The following is a 20,272-nucleotide window of genomic DNA, read 5'->3' as shown; positions in this document are numbered from 1 at the left end:
GCTCCCACAACAGCACGAAGACGAAATGGGAAACCGCGTGTCCCCGGGTTCAAGGCTGCAGGGGCAGGCTCTGGCGTGAACAAGGGGGATGTGACCATCTAAGCAAAGGGTCACACCTGTCTGGGTATCAGGGGCTTGAGAGCCCTCAAAAATCTAAGGGGCCAACAGTCCGCTGCCCCAAGCCTGATCCCAACTCCAGCGTCACGAGGTCAGAGTAAAGTGCAGAGATTTTTAAACATGACCAAAATTTCAGGAGAGGCCAATTTTTAGTTGAAACAGCAACGCCCTGGAGATTAGGAGGGGCCTGCTTGCCATAATTTCAGGATCTTTAGGGACACAATTGCTTTTTGAGGTGCTCCTTGTGGAAACACACATGCACATAGACACACATCCCTCAGACGCCCCCCTGCTCCCCAATTAGTAGAATGTGGGGTTTCCACAATGAGCAGAAACGGATCAGATTTTGGTTACTTTTCAGAAGCCCTGTGAATTTGGGCGGCTGGCCCAACGTAAACGCTTCCGCAGAGATGGAGGACTTTCCAAACAGGTTCGGAAAGGATCCAGGCCTATCCTGGGCTTTGTTCTGGAGGCCAGGATTCAGCATGGCCACCTGTGCCAGGCTGTGGGGCCTGGTGTGAATGTGCAAAGTGGCAGCAAAAACAAGAGACAGCTGCCCGTGCTTGGAGGGAACCAGCGTTGGCCAGGAACAAGTCTGGCAGGTGGGACGTTCTGCCGTCACACCAGGGGACCAGAGCCCCAGACTGTAATATGTTTATTCAACCTTTACCATGGCTCCAAAACCGCCCCTCTCTGCCAGGGAGACGCCTTCACTCAGGTCAGACAGGTCGGTCAGGCTGGTGCCGTGGGCGCCGTCGAGCAGCTGGTCATACTGCTCCAGGCTCCTGTGGGCATCCTGGCGGCTTTCATGCAGCTGGGAAAGTTTGCTCCTTGCCTGTGTGACAAAGATATCGTCAGCATTAAGCAGGGTCAGGAAAACATGTCAGGAAAGACATTTTGTTTTTTAAGACACAGGGTCTCACTCCATCACCCAGGATGGAGTGCAGTGGAATGATCATAGCTCACTGTAGCCTCAAGCTCCTGGGCTCAGGAGCTCCTCCTGCCTCAGCCTCCTGAGTAGCTGGGACTATGGGTGCACGCCACCACCTGTATTTTGGGGCAACATAGCGAGACCCCACCTCTACAGAAAATTTAAAAAATTCTATATTTTTGTGTAGAGATGGGATCTTGCTATGTTGCCCAGTCTGGTCTTGAACTCCTGGCTTCGAGTGATCCTCCTGCCTCAGCCTCCCAAAGTGCTGGGAGGGCAGGTGTAAGCAAGCAAGATATCTTTGTTCCTGACATCCACCCACAAACTCTTAAGGACTGGAGAAAACACTGAAGGTAAATCCTACAGATATTAACCAAAAAGCACAAGAAAGGGTGGTAAATCTCTGAGTGGTCCATGTTTGCAATCAACCGTGGCCCGTAAACTGGCTAACGGAGCACAGACAGAGACCAGTTCAGTTGGGAAAGGAAGCATGCCTGGCCAGTCCGACACAGGCCGAGGAGGGGCCAGCGCCACAGCCCCTCTGCAGACTGGATGCCCGGGGCCAGGATGGAGGTCTTCAACCACTGCCCACAGGAAAGCAGGGAAGGGCAGTGGCTGCAGGCCATGAGAGCCAGCGCCACCCTGGATTGGGAAGAGGGTGAGGGTGCCCCAGACAGCTTAGAAACGGGGGTCTTGCATGGTGCGATGCTCCAGGGTGGTGCCTCCTGAACACACCAGTGGCCATGGAGGACAAATCTGTTCTCTTGCCCAGGGACAAAGAAGTCATCCTCTGACTTTGTCCCACTTGTCTGTGTGAGGGCCAGGCTGGAAGGAACCCAAGCTCTCTCCGAATAAGCCATTAATTGAACCCGCCCTGACTACCCCCTGAAGATGCTGTGTGCGCAGCGGAAGAAAGTGTACCCCTCCAGGCCAACGACAACACCCTCTGGAATGTGCCCTGGAGAGTCCTCAGCCCTACGCCTCCAGGCCAGCACCAGAGCCTTCCAAAGGAGACTCTCATGTAAGTAACAAGGGTGAGAGCAAAGGAGTCCAGCAGTGGCAGTCTGCACCCCTGGGGCTCGCTGGTCCCTGGCACGTGGCAGGGACCCGACTCCACGGAAGTACCTGGTTGATTTCATCTTGAGTTGATTTCAGGGACTTGATGATGGTCTCCAGCTGGACTCGGCCGGCCTGAATGCTTTGCTCTAGCTGGGTTTCTTCCTGCTGCAATCGATTCAGCTCTGACTTGGCTCTGTTCAGATCATCTTCCTGGGACTTTAAGTCAGATTCCTGAGACTGGATTTGCGTTTTTAATGATGAAATCTGAAAAGAGATGTTAAAAGATTTTAAAAGGATTCGCAGTGTGGGTATTCCGAGGAAGAATTCTTAGCCCCATCCCTGAAACAAGCTAACCCAGGGAGGCAGGCACCTAACCCAACCCCAGACACCTGGCTTCCATACAGCCCTCTTTCGACAGCCAAAATAGGGACACAAACAAAAAGGCAGACAGGCTCATCCCGCTGTGGCTAACAGAAGATCACTTTGGAATAATGAGGGGTGTGACCAAGCATGAACAATCTGTCTCCGTCCCCGCAAGGCTGAGAGTACCCATAGAGTTTTCTGAGGTTGCAGCCTCCAGGATCTGTGTGGAGCCTCAGAGACACCTGAGGCGGGGAGACAGGCACCCTGGAACTCCCTGTGTTGTGGGGCACAGCCAGGGAGGGGTGTGTTCAGGGCACGGGTTCACAGGAACCAAGGCCATTCACTCATACAACCTGACCTCTAGGAGCACAGGGGTTGGCCAGGAAGCCAAGCCACAGGTGCTCAGACACTTATCCACATGGTGCTTGGGCAACCCCATTGGCATGGAGGGATGTCTCAGTGCTGCATTCCCAGGCAACACGAGCTCAGGGGAGCCCTGGGGAAGCCCCGCCCGTGTGCAGGACACCACCCTGGAAGTGGCCGGGACTCACCATCTGCGTCTCGTCCTGGCACTTCTGCCGCACGTCGCTCAGCATGTCTCGGAGCTTGGCCTTCTGCTGGTCCATCTCGTCCAGGCGGTCTTGAGCATCCTGTTTCTGAGCCTCGAGCTCCTGCAAACTGCTTGTTTCCCGGTCTAGGTCATTTTGTAATTCCTGGGGAGGAATTGCAGAGATTTACGTGAGGATAGTAAAAATGAAAGTGTGTCCAAGATAACACAGGGGCAGCCTGGGCCAGAAGCCCGAGGGAAGCCTCCAAAACCACCCACCAGGACTGTGCTCAGAGCCAGCATTCCGTGCACACCCACGGCCACTGTGTGCCTCTTTGGGCTGGAGGCACAGGTCCAGTCTCTCACCAGCTCCCTCAGCAGGTATTTCCTGATGGCCCAACAGAGGCCAGGTACCAGAGAAGGGGCTGGATCCCTGTGAGAAAAAGGCCCCAGCTGCCAGATGACAAGCAGATGTGGCTACGGAGGGGAACATCACCAAAATGCAAATAAATGGGGACAAGTGGCATCAAGGGGTCACAGGGAAATTGCAGTCACACCTTGTGGGTAGGGAAGATGCCCACAAAAGCAGCATTTAGGGTGGTGGCAACAGGTGAGCAGGTGCCAGGCAGGTGAAGAGCCGGGGCAGAGCCTGGCGGAGGAAACCACAGGGGCCCCGGGATCGGGGGCTGTCGCACTCCAGCTAGAGCAAAAGGGAGTAGGCGGAGGCATTGAGGCTGTACCCCGCAGGCCACACCAAGGAGCCTGTGTTGGGGAGCCCAGCAGGATGTGCGCGTGTGGTAGGTGGGACACCATGACTCTATTTCTGAAGTTCCCACTGACCCCGTGGAATGGATCCAGATGGTCAGCCCAAGGCTCCAGCGCCCCATGATTCCACTTCTGGGAAAAGCATCCTGGAGACATATGACATGTGCAGAGGCACACAATGCCTGTGATAGCAAAATCCGTAAATAATGCAGATGTCCACGGTGCTGGCTGGAAGGTTCCAGCACAGCCCACACTGTGGGATGCTCCTTGGCTATGGAATGGGATGGCGTTGTGCACTTTACCTTACAGTGGGACATGAGCACATCGCATCTGTGCAATCAGGAAGGGGAGGGTATGTGTGGTGTGCACTGACCTTTCTGGAAGGCCTCTGCCAGGAGCTCATGAACAGTACCTCTGGGGAAGGGAGACACCCAAAGAGGACAGAGGCTTCTCACCTCCTGATTTTCAACCATGCAAATGCACGATCTGTCTTTAAGATAAATAACCAAAGCTGAAATAGCTCAACAGGCATCGTGAGAAGCCCCCTCCCTCCAGCTGCCATGTGGAGCGTGGTACGAGGGGCCATCAGGACGCAGGGACTGCGGGGGCCTCGGGTGGGGTCCAGGGAGCAGCAGCGGCAGCCAGAGCCTGAGTGAGGGGGTGGTCACGAGAATGGAGAGGAGGGGTGGATTTGCGGGGAGCCATGGCTGGGGCAGTAGGGCTGAGTCCCAAGGCCAGCCTGGGCTGCTGGGGTGGCTGGTGCCGTAAGATGAGAAAACCAGAGGTGGCCAAGTGTCTCCCCTCACTATGGGGACAAAACATCATGGCACGTCCCCACCTGGACAGCCAAACCATGCCTTGGGAAGCTGGGGTCTCTGCTCCCGTCTCCCTGCCCCTGGCCTTGCACTTGCGGGCTAGATCTGGAGGGGACAATCAGAGTCACTTCTAAACGTGTTCAACGGGAAACTCAGGAGAAAGACTCCAGCCAGTGTACCAAGAAAGGAAGACGCTGGAAACACAGTCAGACGCGTCAGCACTGAGGTGGTATTTAAACATGTGAGAATGGCTGAGGTGTTCCAGTGGGGGGCACGGGGAGAGCTCGAGGTAGCCCAATGCTCCAAGCGAAGCTCCCACCAGGGACGGAAGCCTCTAGAGTCTCCTAAGTCTAACCCTGACCCCCACGACCGAGTAACCGAGGGCTCCAATGCCTTTGGCCTGCTCAGAGAAGGTCCCTCCTTCACATCCCCCTCAATACAAACCAAAGATGACAAAATGTGTACACCACACACTTCATGCAGAGAACACAGAGAGTATTTGTCCAGAAGAGGCATGACAGGAGGATGAGAGGGAGCTCACTGGCCACATGCTGGGTACCGAACACCAGCTGCTGAAATTCTCACCCTCAAGATGACAGTATTAGGTATGGGGCCTCTAGGAGGTGATTAGGTCATAGGGTATAGCCCTCGTGAGTGGGATCCATGGCCTTATAAAAGAGGCCCCAGGCTGGGCACGGTGGCTCACGCCTGTAATCCCAGCACTTTGGGAGGCCGAGGCGGGGGAACACCTGAGGTCAGGAGTTCAAGACCAGCCTGGCCAACATGGTGAAACCTCCTCTCTACTAAAAGTACAAAAAATTACCTGGGCGCCGTCACGCATGCCTGTAGTCCCAGCTACTTGGGACGCTGAGGTAGGAGAATCGCTTGAACCTGGGAGGCAGAGGTGGCAGTGAGCCAAGATTGAGCCCCTGCACTCCAGCCTGGGCGACAGAATGAGACTCTGTCTTAAAAAAAAAAAAAAGAGGTCTCAGAGAGCTGCCTCGATCTTTCCATTGAGTGAGGACTCCACAGGAAAGTGCTGTCTATGAAGCAGGACGCTGACGCCGCAGGCACCTTGATCTTGGACTTCCCAGCCTCCTGACGGTGAGCAGTAAACCTATGTTGTTTAGAAGCCACCCAGCGCATGGTACACTGTGACAGCGAGCTGCATGGACTAAGATGCACAGACCGGGTCAGTGTCTGCAGCGACAACGGTGCTCAGGGTACCTTGACGCTTCTCTAAGAGGGTTCTCACAGTCTAAGCCCCTCCTCAGAAGCTCCTGCCCTACTCACTCTTGACTTTCCCTTCCCTCTCTTTTCCCATTCCCAACTTTTTTTTTTTTTTTTTTTTGAGACAGAATCTCACTTTACCACCCAGGCTGCAGTATATAGTCTGAGCTCACTGCAACTTCCACCTCCTGGGTTCAAGGGATTCTCGTGCCTCAGTCTCCCGAGTAGCTGGGAATACAGGTGCACACCGTCACACCCAGTTGGGTTTTTTTTTTTTCTTTGTATTTTTAGTATAGACTGGGTTTCACCATGTTGGCCAGGCTGGTTTCGAACTCCGGGCCTCAAGTGATCCGCCCACTGCGGCCTCCCAAAGTGCTAGGATTACAGGCATGAGCCACCACACTCGGCCTCTTTCCCCCTTCTTGATTCTTGCTTTGCTCTCCCTAATATAGAAATCCATAAAACTGAAATACACGATTGTTTAACCCTCGCTGGGTAATTTTTGGCACGTAGTTTCTCCACCATTTAGGGAACTGAGCTGCAATTTCCCTCAGGGCAGCCTCCATCTTCCCCCTTCACAGAAAAAGGTCATTGCTCAGACAGGCCACAGCGCAGCCAACCCCCCCAGCCATCAACGTGACCATTCCTGGATTCCCTTAGACACTAGTAGAGACCCTGGGCCAGAAGGGGTGGCTGCCGATGGGAAGGGAACTGTGTCTCTGAACCCCTGAACCAAGGCGTAAGCCTAACAAGTTTTGGAGGTGATAACACAGAATAACTGAAACAGAGTTAGCTGTGGGAGTCAGGGATGTGGGGTGGCCACATCTAAGGAAAGTGATGGATAAGGGAAAGAAAGGCGGGAAGAGGGTTAGGCCCAGTGGGGTAGCTCTGGACACCAAGTGACAACCGTGTGGAACTCAAGGAATCTGGACCTCATGCCACAATGGAGAAGCCATCAGAAAGTCCCAAAGGGACAAAGACCCACCAACTTGAGGTTAGGAAAGGGAGCTCCAAGCAAAGAGAAGACAAAAATAACCCTGACAGTCCCCGGAATCCACGCAATCCCTATCAGAATCTCAGCTGACTTCTTTGCAAAAACAGACAAGTCAATTCCAAAATTCACATGGGACTGGGCACAGTGGCTCACACCTATAATCCTAGCACTTTGGGAGGCCAAGGCAGGTGGATCACCTGAGGTCAGGAGTTTGAGACCAGCCTGGCAAATATGGTGAAACCCCATCTCTATTAAAAATACAAAAAATCAGCCAGGTGGGATGGCAGGTGCCTGTAGTCCCAGCTACTCAGGAGGCTGAGGCAAGAGAATTGCTTGAACCCAGGAAGCAGAGGTTGCAGTGAACCGAGATTGCACCACTGCACTCCAGCTAGCCTGGGCAACAGAGCAAGACTCTGTCACAAAAAAAAAAAAAAAAAAAAAAAAAAAAAAATCATATGGAAACGCAAGGGACTCAGAATAGCCACGACAACCTTGAGAGAGAAAAAAAAAGTTGGAGGATGCCTACTTCCTGATTTCAAAACTCCTACAGGGCTGCAGTAATGAAGCCAGTGATGGACTGGCATGAGGAGAGGCAGATATGTCAATGGGATAGAGCTGAGGGTCCAGAAATAAATGCACACAGCTACAGTCAACTCAGCCTTGACAAGGATGCCAGGGCCATTCGACGGGCAAAAGAAGAGTCTCTTCGACAAATGGCACTGCCCCAACATGGTGGCACACACCTATAATCCCAACACTTTGAGAGGCCAAAGTGTTTGAAAGTGGCTGCACTTTGAGACAGGAAGATCATTTGAGGCCAGCGGGGGGTTTGAGATGAGCCTGAGCAACAAAGCGAGACCCTGTCTCTAAAAAAAAAAAAAAAAATGTTTTTTAATTAGCTAGGTGTGGTGGTGTACACCCTGTAGTCCCAGCTACTCAGGAAGCTGATGCAGGAAGATCCCTTGAGCCAGGAGTTTGAGGCTGTAGTGAACGAGAATCGTATCACTGCACTTCAGTCTGGACAAAAGAGCAAGACCCTGTCTCTAAAAACAATATTTTCTAAGTAACATGACAAAAACAGTGGTGCCAGGACAACTGGATGTCCACATGCAAAAGAATGACATTGCATCCCTGCCTTATACCACATACAAAAATTAACTAGAAACGGACCAAAGACCTGCATGCAAAAGCAAAAACTATAAAAGTCTTAGAAGAAAATACAGGGGTACATCATGTGACCTGAGATTTGGCAATGGGTTCTCAGCCGTGACACGAAATCCAACAGCAGCAAAAAAAGAACACACTGGACTTTACCAACATTAAAAACTTGTGCTTCAAAAGACACCATCAAGAATGTGGAAAGACAGTTGGGCGCGGTGGCTCACACCTGTAATCACAGCACTTTGGGAGGCTGAGGCAGGCGCATCACCTGAGGTCAGGAGTTCGAGACCAGCCTGACCAACATGGAGGAACTCCATCTCTACTAAAAGTACAAAATTAGCCATGATAGCATATGCCTGTAATTCCAGCTACACAGGAGGCTGAGGCAGGAAAATTGCTTGAACCTGGGAGGCAAAGGTTGCTGTGAGCCAAGATTATGCCATTGCACTCCAGCCTGGGCAGCAAGAGCGAAACTCCATCTCAAAAAAAAAAAAAAAAAGAATGTGGAAAGACAATCCAGAGTGGACTCTCAATGGATGCTGAGAAGGTATCTGCAAGTCACATATCTGACAAGGACTTCTACCTAGAAATGATAAAGAACTCTTCAAAATCGGCTATAGGCCTGGCGAGGTGGCTCCTGCCTGTAATCCCAGCACTTTGGGAGGCCAAGGTGGGAGGATCACCCGAGGTCAGGAGTTTGAGAGCAGCCTGGCCAACATGGTGAAACCGTGTCTCTGCTAAAAACACAAAAAGTAGCTGGGTATGGTGGAGCACATCTGTAATCCCAGCTACTAGGGAGGCTAAGGCAGGAGAATCAGTTGAATCAGTTGTCCAGCCTGGGTGACAGAGTGAGACTCCATCTCAAAAAAAAAGAAAAGAAAAGAAAATACCACTATAAAAAGAACCCAATTAGCCAGGCGTGGTGGCACATGCCTGTAAGCCCAGCTACTCGGGAGGTTGAGGCCCAAAAATCATTTGAACCCAGGAGGCGGAGGCTGCAATGAGCTGAGATCACACCCTTGTGCTCCAGCTTAGGCAACAGGTAAGACTTCGTCTCAAAAAGAAAAAAAAAGCAATTTAAAAATGGGCAAGAAAAAAAAATTTTCAATATATAGAGGGCAAGGAATCAGAATTGATTTTTCTCCAAAGACTACATACAGATGGCCAATAAGCAAACAGAAAGATATTCGATGTCACTAAGGAAGCATGAGGGACGTGGCGATGAAATCCACAATGAGGCAGTGCTCCACACCCACCAGGACGGCCGGAAGGAAAAATGGAAAAAGGTTGCTGAGGATGTGCAGAAGCCGGCACCCTCATATGCTGCTTATGGGAATGTCAGATGGTGCAGCCGCTTTCAAAAACAGTCTGGCAGCCCCTCATCAGATTGAACTGTATACGGTTACCATGTGGCCTAGTGAATTCACTCTCAGGTATACACTTGAGATACAGGCAAACAGGTGTTCACACAAAAACTTGCAGACAAATGTTCCTAGCAACAATATTTACAATAGCCAACAAGTGGGAAAACCCAAACATCCAACGGAGAGATGGATGAGTAAAATGTGGCCCATTGTTGCCAGGCACAGTGGCTCATGCCTGTAATCCCAGCACTCTGGGAGGCCAAGGCAGGCGGATTGCTTGAGCCCAGGAGTTCGAGACCAACCTGGACAACATACAAAAAAAATTAAAAATTAGCCAAGCATGGGGGCGGGTGCCTGTAGTCCCAGCTACTCGGGAAGCTAAGGTGGGAGGATCACCTGAGTCCGGGCGGCGGAAGTTGCAGTGAGCCAAGGCTGAGTCACTGTACTGTACCGTTGGCAACGGAGTGAGACCCTGCCTCTTAAAACAAAAAATGTGGTCCATCCACACAATGGAATATGATTCTGCCACAAACAGGAATGCAGTGTTAACACATGCTACAATATGAACGACCCTCAAAAACATGATGTAGAGTGGAAGAAGCAGCCAGCACAAAAGGTCATGTGTTGTATGATTCCACTGATAGGAAATGTCCGGAACTCCCAGGTATCTTCCTGAGATAAATGCAAACAGGTGTTCACACAAAAACTTGCAGACAAATGTTCCTAGCAACATTCTTCACAATAGCCAAACAGTGGGAAAACCCAAATATTCACCAGTGGGAGGACTGGATGAATAAAATGTGGCATGTGGTGTCTGGGTACAAATCCATACAGACAGAAAAAGATGAGTGGCTGATGAGTGGCTGCCAGCGGCTCCTGAAAGAGGAGAATGGGAAGTAACTGCTTAATGGGCAGGAGGTTTCCTTTTGGGTTAATGGAAAGTTAGTATCGAACTCTTCCATTGACTAGAAGAGAACACTTAATGATCAATCTTTCAGAAAGTAACCTTCAGGGTTGGATTTTTTGTTTGTTTTTCTGAGACGGAGTCTTGCTGTCACCCAGGCTGGAGTGCCGTGGTGCGATCTCAGCTCACTGCAACCTCTGTCTCCAGGTTCAAGAAATTCTCCTGCCTCCACCTCCCGAGTAGCTGGGACTACAGGCGCCTGTCACTATGCCCAGCTAATTTTTGTATTTTTAGTAGAGACAGGGTTTCACCATGTTGGCTAGGCTAGTCTCGAACTCCTGACTTGTGATCCACCCACCTCGGCCTCCCAAAGTACTGGGATTACAGGCGTTAGCCACCATGGCCAGCGTCGTATACTTTAAATTGTCTTTAGGTTTTTTATAACACCTAATATAATGTAAATGCTATGTAAATAGTTATGTTGTATTATCAATTGGATTATTTTTTATTTATTTTTTTTTTTGAGACGGAGTTTCGCTCTTGTTACCCCAGGCCGGAGTGCAATGGCGCGATCTCAGCTCACCGCAACCTCTGCCTCCTGGGTTCAGGCAATTCTCCTGCCTCAGCCTCCTGAGTAGCTGGGATTACAGGCACGTGCCACCATGCCCAGCTAATTTTTTGTATTTTTAATAGAGACGGGGTTTCACCATGTTGACCAGGATGGTCTCGATCTCTCGACCTCGTGATCCACCCGCCTCGGCCTCCCAAAGTGCTGGGATTACAAGCTTGAGCCACCGTGCCCGGCCTATTTTTTATTTTTATTTTTTCAATCTGTGGTTGGTTGGATCCAAAGATGCAGAACCCATGGATACAGAGGGCCAACCTGTCTCAATTTTTAAGAAAGAGAAGCCACTGTTTATGGTTATAAGCAACTTAAAAAACTTCTCTCTCACTGGGCATGGTGGCTCACACCTGTAATGCTAACACTTTGCGAGGCCAAGGCAGGAGAATCACTTGAGCTCAAGAGTTTTGAGACCCTGTCTCTATTTGGGGGGGAAAAAAAAAAAAAAATTATTTTTTTAAAAAAACGTCATTCTGCAGCCCCCAAGAGCTCATGTTTCTATTCAGTGCAGACCCCCACCCCTCCCCACCGCCAGCTAGGGAGGGAAGTTTTCCTGAACTACATTTAACATGAGGTAGATGTAACCCAAATGAGCAAGACCCTTACCTGTACCTCGCTGGTTTTCTGTCTTATTGCCTCTTCTTTTTCTCTAATGTCTTGTTCCAGTGAATATTTCTCCCTGAATGTTAAAAATATTTCATATAAACAAGAGTGAATAATAAGTCTCCACCCCTTCTCAAGACCTGATTCCATTCGTGCCCACAAAAGCCCCTCTGTGTGCTGGCAGAAGTCTAAGAATGAGCCCCAGCAACTGCTTGCCCTATGCAGTCTACTGTGGGTAGACTGTGGGTAGGATCTGTGACCACGGGAGGCATCGCTCCCAATGTAACCACCCTCTAAAAGCAGTGCGTTTTCTCCCCCTGGTGGCCCAAGAGAAAGTCAGAAACTTCCCAAGTGTGATAAGGACCTAACACGCCCTTGCTGACTTTGAAGGTGGAGGGGCCACGTGAGGAGGGACGGGGGCAGCATCCAGGAGCACACAGCGGCCCTGGCAGACACTCGGCAAGGAAAAAGAGACCTCGAACCCCCAGCTGCAGGGAACTGGATTCTGCCAACACCTGAAAGAACCTGGAAACAGATTCTTCCCCTAGAGCCTCCAATAAGAGCCCATCCCAGCCGACACCCTGACCTCAGCCTATGACAGTCCAGGAGTGCCATTCTGGACTATTTTTTTAAGACAGAGTTTCACTCTTTTTGCGCAGACTGGAGTGCAGTGGCATGATCTTGGCTCACTGCAACCTCCGCCTCATGGGTTTAAGCAATTCTCCTGCCTCAGCCTCCTGAGTAGCTGGGACTACAGGCGTGTGCCACGACACCTGGCTAAGTTTTTGTATGTTTAGTAAAGACAGAGTTTCACCGTGTTAGTCAGGATGGTTTTGATCTCCTGACCTCGTGATCCACCTGCCTTGGCCTCCCAAAAGTGCTAGAATTACAGGTGTGAGCCACCAAGCCGGCCTTTTTTTTTTTTTTTTTTTTTGAGACAGGCTCTTGTTCTGGCTGGACTGCAGTGGTGTGATCATAGCTCACTGCAGTCTTGACCTCCTCCCACCTCAGCCTCCTGAGTAGCTGGGACCACAGGTGTGTGCCACTAGGCCTGGCTAATTTTTTATTTTTAGTAGCCTAGGTCTCATTATATGGACCAGGCTGGTCTGGACCTCCTAGTTCAATCAATCCTTTTGCCCTGGCCTCCCAAAGCACTGGGATTACAGGCATGAGCCAAGGCACCCGGGCCTCCTTTATTTTTAAACTGAGATAGAATTCGTGCATGTACTCCTAGCACTGCTGTAACAAATCACCAACTGGGTGGCTTGGAACAGGAAAAATTGATTACAGGTGTGAGCCACAAGGCCCAGGGTTTAGTGCCTTATAAGATGGACCCCAGAGAGTTCCCTTTGCTCCTTTTGCCCCGGGAGGCCACGGCAAGAAAGTGACTGTCCATGAATCAGTAAATGGGCTCTCAGCAGACCAGATCTGCCAGTACCTTGAGCTTGAACTTTCCAGCCTCCAGAATCATGAGAAACATCTGATGTTTAAGCCACCCATTCAGAGTGGTTTGTCACAGCAGTCTGAATGGACTCAGATGCTCCTCTTGTGCCCAAAGAGGCTGCCTCAGGGACAGGAACATCATGTGTCTAACAGACCCTGTTTTCTGCCCAGGGACCCAGGACTTGTGCAACAATAAGGCCACCTCATGGACATTTCGCCAGATACGCAACAACTATGATCATTGGAATATCCACTTCCACAAGCCCAGAAACTGAGAATACAAAGTGCTCTTTAAACGGAAGGACCTGACATGTACTTGCTGGCTTACGGCAGCGTGGAACCACAAGAGCAACGCTCAGCCCACACTCCCCATCCGAGGGATACTCTCAGAGTCACCTGCTCGGGGCCGATGCAGGCCCCAGCCTCCTATGGACAGGTGCTCTGCACACATTAGTCTGTCACCTCCACAGTGGGAAAACAAGGCTTCTGGCTGCCTGAGGCCACCCTGGTGTGATTCACAGCCCAGCGTCCCTTCCAAGACCCTGAGCCTTGCATGGCAGGGGCTCCCTCCATCCTTGGCCTGCCGGTCCTGATTCTCAGGCCTGCCCAGGCTCGAGGATGCTGTATCTTTTCCATCCTTCTGAATAAACCTGTGATGAGCAAACATCCACACGAGTCTCTGATATTTCTGATAACAACCTGGGAGAGTTTGGATGTCGAGGGAAGGGCTGTTTCCAACGTACCTTTGTAACTGGGCGATCTCTTGACTGATGTCATCGAGCTCCTTTACGCCAGTGAACTCCCCGGAGCCGAGAGAACCCGAACTGTCCTAGAATCGAATTCAGAGGCAAGATCACGAATTAGCAACCTGCATCACCTGACAGGAGGCACCAGCAGGTCTCAGGCCCAGGGATACAATCATCTCTTTAGTACAGAAGGTGAGGTAGCAAAAGTGACCACCCCCTGCCTGGGGAAATACCTGGGCAGCCACACCACCCTCCTGGGGCCCCTGTTGGGGAAGGCAGGGACCATGGGGGGCACCCACCACCAACTGTGGGCTCATGTGTGCCACCAGTGCCACCTGGTGGCAGGCGGTGGGAAGGGACGTGAATACCCCCAGGGTGTGACCAGCACCACTCACCGGGCCAGGTGTGCCTCTCTCCGAGGGCGGGACCATGTCCGGCGAGAGGACTTGAGGGGGGTCGATGCCTTTACTGACCTTCTGCTGAATGAAATACATAGCTAACGCGAATTGGTCTTTGCTTAACTTCCCCGTTTGCCTCGTATCGGCCAGGGCCCTGGGAGAAACGTGGGGATGCTAATTACACATCACAGGCGCCGACTCAGCCTGAACACGTCACCGATCCCACGCTTTTCAAAAACGACAGCAACAAAAACGGCAGGGCGCAGTGGCCAGCCCCAGCTCCTTTCCTACTTCACAACTCCTTCCCAGGAAGTGGCCCAGGGTTCCCCACTTCCAGTGTCCCCCACCCTAGGAGGTCTGTCGGGGCTGGAGAACCTGAGCCCTTACCCGTGGGCTGAGGAGCCCACCCCTTTGGAAAACCTCACTAGGGCTGAGAGCTGCGTCTGCCTCTTGCTTTGGTTTATCTTGTACGTGGGGCAGGCTGTGATGCCGCAGGCATGGAGTAGCCCAGCCCTCCCGTAGACATGGGTGCTGAGGCCAAGCACCCACATGCGTGTTCTTACTCAGCCTGTCCCTGCAGCTCTGGGTCATGTGAATGGCCCTGGCCACTGGCCTTCAGCGGGGATGACAGCAGCACTTTGGGGTGTCATCATGATGAAGGAAGCATCAGCAAGCACTCTTTCCTATTTGTGAACACAGTGTTTATGTCCCCCCAGATTCCTGTATCCAAATCCTACCCCTCACTGGGATGGTGTTGGGAGGTGATGAGGTCATGAGGTAGAGGAGCCTCATGAGTGGGATTAGTGCCCTTATAAAAGTCTCCAGAAGGCTCTCTGCTCCTTTTGCCATGTGAAGACACAGGGAGTAGGTGGCCATCTGCAAACTACGCAGTGAGCCCTCACGAGACACGGGATCTGCAGGTGCCTGGATCACAGACCTCCACCCCACAGAGCTGTGAGAAACGACTGTTTCTGAGCCACTTTGTCTACGGCAGTTTATCACTGCAGCCCAATGGAGTAAGACACTCCTCTTGTGCCTATAAGGGGCTGCCACAGGTGCATGGCCACAATGCACAGGACAGACCCCCACAACTAAGCATCCCCTGCCCACATGGCTCTCAGATGTCCTGAAAGACGAGCCAAGGCAGCACTTAAATAGCGGCACACAGTGCTCCCGTGGAGCTGAGGTGAGAAGCTCCCCGACACTCATAATCAAGGACCAGCCAGGGCCAGGCATGGTGGCTCCATGCCTATAATCCCAGCACTTTGGGAGGCCGAGGCGGGTGGATCACCTGAGGTCAAGAGTTCGAGCCCACCTTGGCCAACATGGCAAAATCCTGTCTCTACTAAAAATATAAAAATTAGCCAGGCGTGGGGGCACGTGCCTGTAATCCCAGCTGCTCAGGAGGCTGAGGCACAAGAATCACTTGAACCTAGGAGGCAGAGGTTGCAGTGAGCCGAGATCGCACCACTGCACTCCAGCCTGGGCAACAGAGTGAGTCTCTGTCTTTTTAAAAAAAAAAAAAAGGAGCCAGCCAGGAAGGAAAGGGACCCTTGTGGAGTAAGGACTAGGCCTTGGCACCTGTGAAAAATATCTTCCTTCACCCAGGCCGCCCTCTCAACGTGGGACTCATTTCCCACCTCCCATGTCCCCACAGCAGAAGCCATGACAGTTTCCCCCTCTAGCAAAAGAGAGCTGGGACAGTTCTAACAGACTTATTGATGCCCAAATGCAGTCTGTGAACACAACTACAGAGAATGAGCAGATCTCAAGGAAGATCGCTGATAAAGGCTGCTTTAAAATGCCTAGTGGCCCCCACAGTTCCAGGCCGTGACGATTGCACACTGCCACTGTCTCTCCCCAGTCTGCCTCCACGGGCCCCTGCCTGCTCATGAGCTGCGGCTGCCTCTCCATTCCCGCCCCTTCTCTGCTCCTGCCATCTCCTGTGGAGGGTTCTGAGAGAAAGGGGCAGAAGCAGGCTTGGGGGTGGCTCAGTCATCAGCCATGCGGCTCTGACACCACATCCCGCTCTGCTGACCCGTACGCTGCCGGCCATTGCAGAGACAAAGCCTCCGTCCTCACGCTCCCGCTCCTTCCAGTCCCCCTGGTGTGCCGTGCACAGTGGGCCATGCCCCCGCCCCAGCCACCCGCAGACACATCTAGACTTCTTTCCTCGTGGTTGTTTATTCTAGAGCTAGATCATCCTTTCTTTCCCCTTTACTGGCTGCATGGAATGGGATCTGAGTTCCTCCTTTTGATGCAGGTGGATTCGTCATTTCCTGTGTCATTTCTATGTGGTTACATCATGCACCAATTGCAGCATGCATCACAAATTACTTTCCCTGTACTCCCCCCTTGACATCACAGTTGGGGTGTCAGGGCATTAATGGGAATCGTGTGTGTGTTGGATGCAGTCATAAAGGGGACACTGTGTTTTGTTGGTTTCTAAAGGGGACAGTGGGTCCAAGGGAGTTGAGACCCACTATCCCTAGCCAGTTGGAGGCGGCTTGGCCGTTTGGGTGATGACTCTGGGATGGCAGGTTCTCAGGCTCTCACCTCACAGCGTGGTCATCTGTGAATCACCGCTAAGGACAGTCATTTCTCCCAAGCCACTAAGTAACACCCTGAATTTCACTGCTCTGCTTGGGGGGATTTGCCTCTTGAGAATCATCTGGCAATTCTCTCCTTTTGATAGCTCCCAAGTGAAGCCTTCTCTAAGGCCACAAGGCTCTGAGCAACAAGCTCAAAAGTGACTTCAGCCCTGGCCGACAGCAAGAGGAGTGCCCTAGCCCTAGGAAGCCGGCTGTGTCCAGCCCTGGGGAAAGCAGGGGTGAGGCTGGCGCCTTGACTGGGCTCTGAGGTGCAGACAGGCTCTCCCTATGCTCACCCTCCCGCCAGGAGCCAAGGCACTGGCCTTTCCAGAGCAGGGCCTCCCATGGGAGGCAGCAGCAGCCCTGGCTGCCTAGGCCACCCTGCTAGAGGCCCCACGGCCCTGCTCTCCACACTTCCCAAAGGCGGCTGTGGCCAAGGCCAGGCCTCCTGCTAGAACCAGCATCATGGCTAGTAAGAAGAAGGCCCAGCTATGTAAGCAGATGGCCTGGGAGCTCTTGAGAGGGGTCAAACAGAGGCCCTCCTGCCGGAAGACTGTGAACTGACCGGCACGGAGTGCAGGCTTTGAGCTTTGGCACATGCACTTTGCTCGGCCTCTGTCAGGACAGGGAGAATAAAGGACACCAGACACAGCGGAAGCCTGCGACAGCTGAAGGCGGCCCCCTGGCCACCATCCTCCACAGGTCTCCACCCACAGGCCCGCTGGAGCCACCCACAGCCACGACGGCCACCTGCCCGGCCTTACCATATGTGTGCTAGAAGGTTCTGGGTGAGGCCCGAGTGCATGAAGATCTCCTTCACCTCCTGGCCACTCACGTAGCCGTCCAGGTCCAGGTCGGTCTTCAGGAATATCTCGTCAAATCGCATCTTGTCTGCCACCGGCACCACCCAGTTCACTGTTGGCTAAAATCAACAATGTTTGGCGATTAATCGGAAGCTTGTGATGACCCACACACACAAGCTTTTTAATGACGAGTGATTAAAGCATTTCCAAGCACATTTGGCATCAAACTCTCCTCAGTTCCATGAGCCGAGAGGGCAGACAGGATCTCTGTTGTCAGTCGCGAAACTGACGCTGAGATAGGCTGAAGCTGGCTCTGTGAGGCTCACCCAGACGCCAGTCTGTGCCTCTCTGCACTCCATCACCCACTGTCCTTGTCCATCACCCTGCCACCCAGGGCGTGAGAGAGGCTGTGATCTTCACGGGATGGATTCCAGCATGCCAGGAAAGACCCTCTCAAGCATTCCCATTTGGAAGGACCATCCCCTTAGAGCCGGGCTGGCCACACGCCAGCCTCCCTGGACTTCCTGCTCCTCCACCCGCAGAGCGACCTGTCCCAGGACTCTCTAGACCACCCTGCTACATCCCTGACCCCGCTCCTGAGACAACAAACCCCCCGCCAAGATGTCAGGGCACACACGTCACTGACAGGGAACAAGTGAGATCCCACCATCCAAGAGGGCCACCACCCACAAGGCCCCACCACCATTCACGCAGCCCCCAACCCGCCAGGGCAGACGGAGCCACGAGCCCAGCACAGCTCCAGGTTCACAGCCCTGGGCTGGGCCACCTACTGCACCTGCGGCCCCTCTCACCACCAGCTCACGGTTAACCTGAGAAAGGCAAACGCCATCGTGGATCAACCAGGGCCTGCTCACCTCCTGGTTCAGAGGCATCGAGGCCCCTGGGCACTCAGGGGCAGGCCCCTTCCGTGGCCCACTCCGCCTGCATCGCTGTGGGCCTTCAACATACCCGTCATGCCACAGTTCACGGCATCTGTGATCTGAACTCTAGACATGCTTTTCTTCTTCCCGGTTTTTTTTGTTGTTGTTGTTTTATTTATACAAATCACTCCTTTTAAACAATCTCATAATAGCAATGAGAATAAACACCTGAGATGATGAAGGAGAGAAAGGATGGGCATATACGGCTGGAGGATTCCATCCTTCCTCCTCCACATTCCTCCTCCAGCGACTGTACAGAAAAGCCCCACCCACACCTCACCTTCAGTAAATGCCATGAAGCCTGAAGCTGCCACTCAAAGTCATTCCTCTTAGTTATGAAAGGATTTCCTAGGCCAGGCGCGGAAGCTCACGCCTATAATCCCAGCACTTTGGGAGGCCAAAGTGGTTGAGGTTGAGGCTGGCTCCGTTCCTGAGGCTAGCTGAGAACACCTGAGCCCAGGAGTTCAAGACCAGCTTGGACAAAATGGCAAAACTCTGTCTCTACTAAAAATACAAAAATTAGCCGGGTATTTTTGTATTTTAGCCCAGGCAGACGTTGTAGTGAGCCAAGATCACGCCATTGTACTCCAGCCTGGGCAACAGAGGAAGACTCCATCTCGTGGGGGGAGGGGCGGGAGCGGGGAGAAGGATTTCTTAGAGTTCTCACAGTGTTGCCAACCCGAAGATGTCCATAGGATTAGGAGGAGAAGGGACTCATGGTCAAGACTGGGAAAGCATGGGTAAACTCATTTACTCTTCATGAACAAGTCTCCTGTGATGTCCAAATCTAACAGGCTTCTGATACAAACTCAGGGAATTCAGAGAGCAAGCTTGGGAAACAAGGGACCCCATGTGAACCAGACCAGCTTACTTCGGGGGTTTCAGGTAGCAAGCATGTGTGAGGAAGCACAGCGAGGACTTGATCAAACAATTTACCAAAATCTATGGAACTAGGCCAGGCACAGTGCTCATGCCTACCAATCCAGCACTTTGGGAGATCAAGGCAGGAGGATTCCTTGAGCCCAGTTCAAGACCAGCCTGCATAACACAGCAAGACCCCCATATCTACAAATAAATAAATAAAAATTTTAAAAATTAGCTAGGTGTGGTGGCATCTGCCTGTCCCAGCTACCAGGGAGACCGAAGTGGAAGGATCACCTGAGCCCAGGAGGTTGAGACAGCAGTGAGCCATGACAGCACCACTATACTCCAGCCTGGCCAGCAGAGCAAGATCCTGCCTCTTACATAAAAAGAAAAAACAAACAAAAAAACTATGGATCTAATTCAAATGATGAGGGTTCAGATGGCAAGAGCAACCTGACTTTTACTTGTGACATTGTACTTCGTAAATTTTGTGAGCTGCCTCAAGTCTGGTGGACATAAAGACGACAATAAAGGAATTCTAATGGGAAATGGGCTTGCTGCCTTTAAGTCAAGGGGCTACAGCAAGCTAACCTCAGAAGCCAGGGATCACAAAAAGGTAACAGGTGTCAGACAAGCTGAGCTGGGGCGGGACACAGAAACAGGGGCTTTCTGTGTCTCTCGGGTCCCAAGAAGAAATTACGGCGCCGGGATGACAAGAGATCTAATCATATTTGCTGGGCAAATGAAAGGAACTCACTGCCTGATTTCTGGGGCCTCAGAGTATGTCAACAGCAAGATTCTGACGCCAACTTGGCAATAAACCCAACATAGGGCAGCCCTGCCCGTGGAGCTGGCTCTCCCCAGGGAGGGCTGGGCTTTAAGGCCGGCTCAGCAGCCACAGGTCCCAAGGGAAGGAGATCAGACCCTGGTGGCTGGAAGTGGCTTCACTCAAACCTGGTATGAGGGCAAAGCCGAGTGGCCCTTGGGGACCCCAGACACAGTGTTGCTGGC

General features: G+C 52.2%; 1 protein-coding gene across 11 annotated transcripts in view; it reads right to left on the bottom strand.

Annotated features, from left to right (window-relative positions):
- EPS15L1 (epidermal growth factor receptor pathway substrate 15 like 1) overlaps positions 1–20,272 on the bottom strand; it is a 125,695-nt gene that overhangs the window by 52,233 nt on the left and 53,190 nt on the right. For all 11 annotated transcript variants that reach the window (XM_039465668.2, XM_074384450.1, XM_039465664.2 and 8 more), the window contains 7 exons: positions 17,418–17,575; positions 14,060–14,216; positions 13,662–13,747; positions 11,479–11,551; positions 3,022–3,183; positions 2,174–2,371; positions 788–952 (listed from right to left, as the gene is read on the bottom strand). In XM_039465668.2, coding sequence (XP_039321602.1) covers positions 788–952; positions 2,174–2,371; positions 3,022–3,183; positions 11,479–11,551; positions 13,662–13,747; positions 14,060–14,216; positions 17,418–17,575 — 999 coding nt within the window. The remainder of the gene's footprint in view (positions 1–787; positions 953–2,173; positions 2,372–3,021; positions 3,184–11,478; positions 11,552–13,661; positions 13,748–14,059; positions 14,217–17,417; positions 17,576–20,272) is intronic.

This window comes from Saimiri boliviensis, chromosome 14, assembly GCF_048565385.1.
Source record: "Saimiri boliviensis isolate mSaiBol1 chromosome 14, mSaiBol1.pri, whole genome shotgun sequence".
NCBI classification, from domain to species: domain Eukaryota; kingdom Metazoa; phylum Chordata; class Mammalia; order Primates; family Cebidae; genus Saimiri; species Saimiri boliviensis.
Note: the sequence above shows the minus strand (reverse complement) of the source record. Positions and strands in the feature narration are given on the sequence as shown.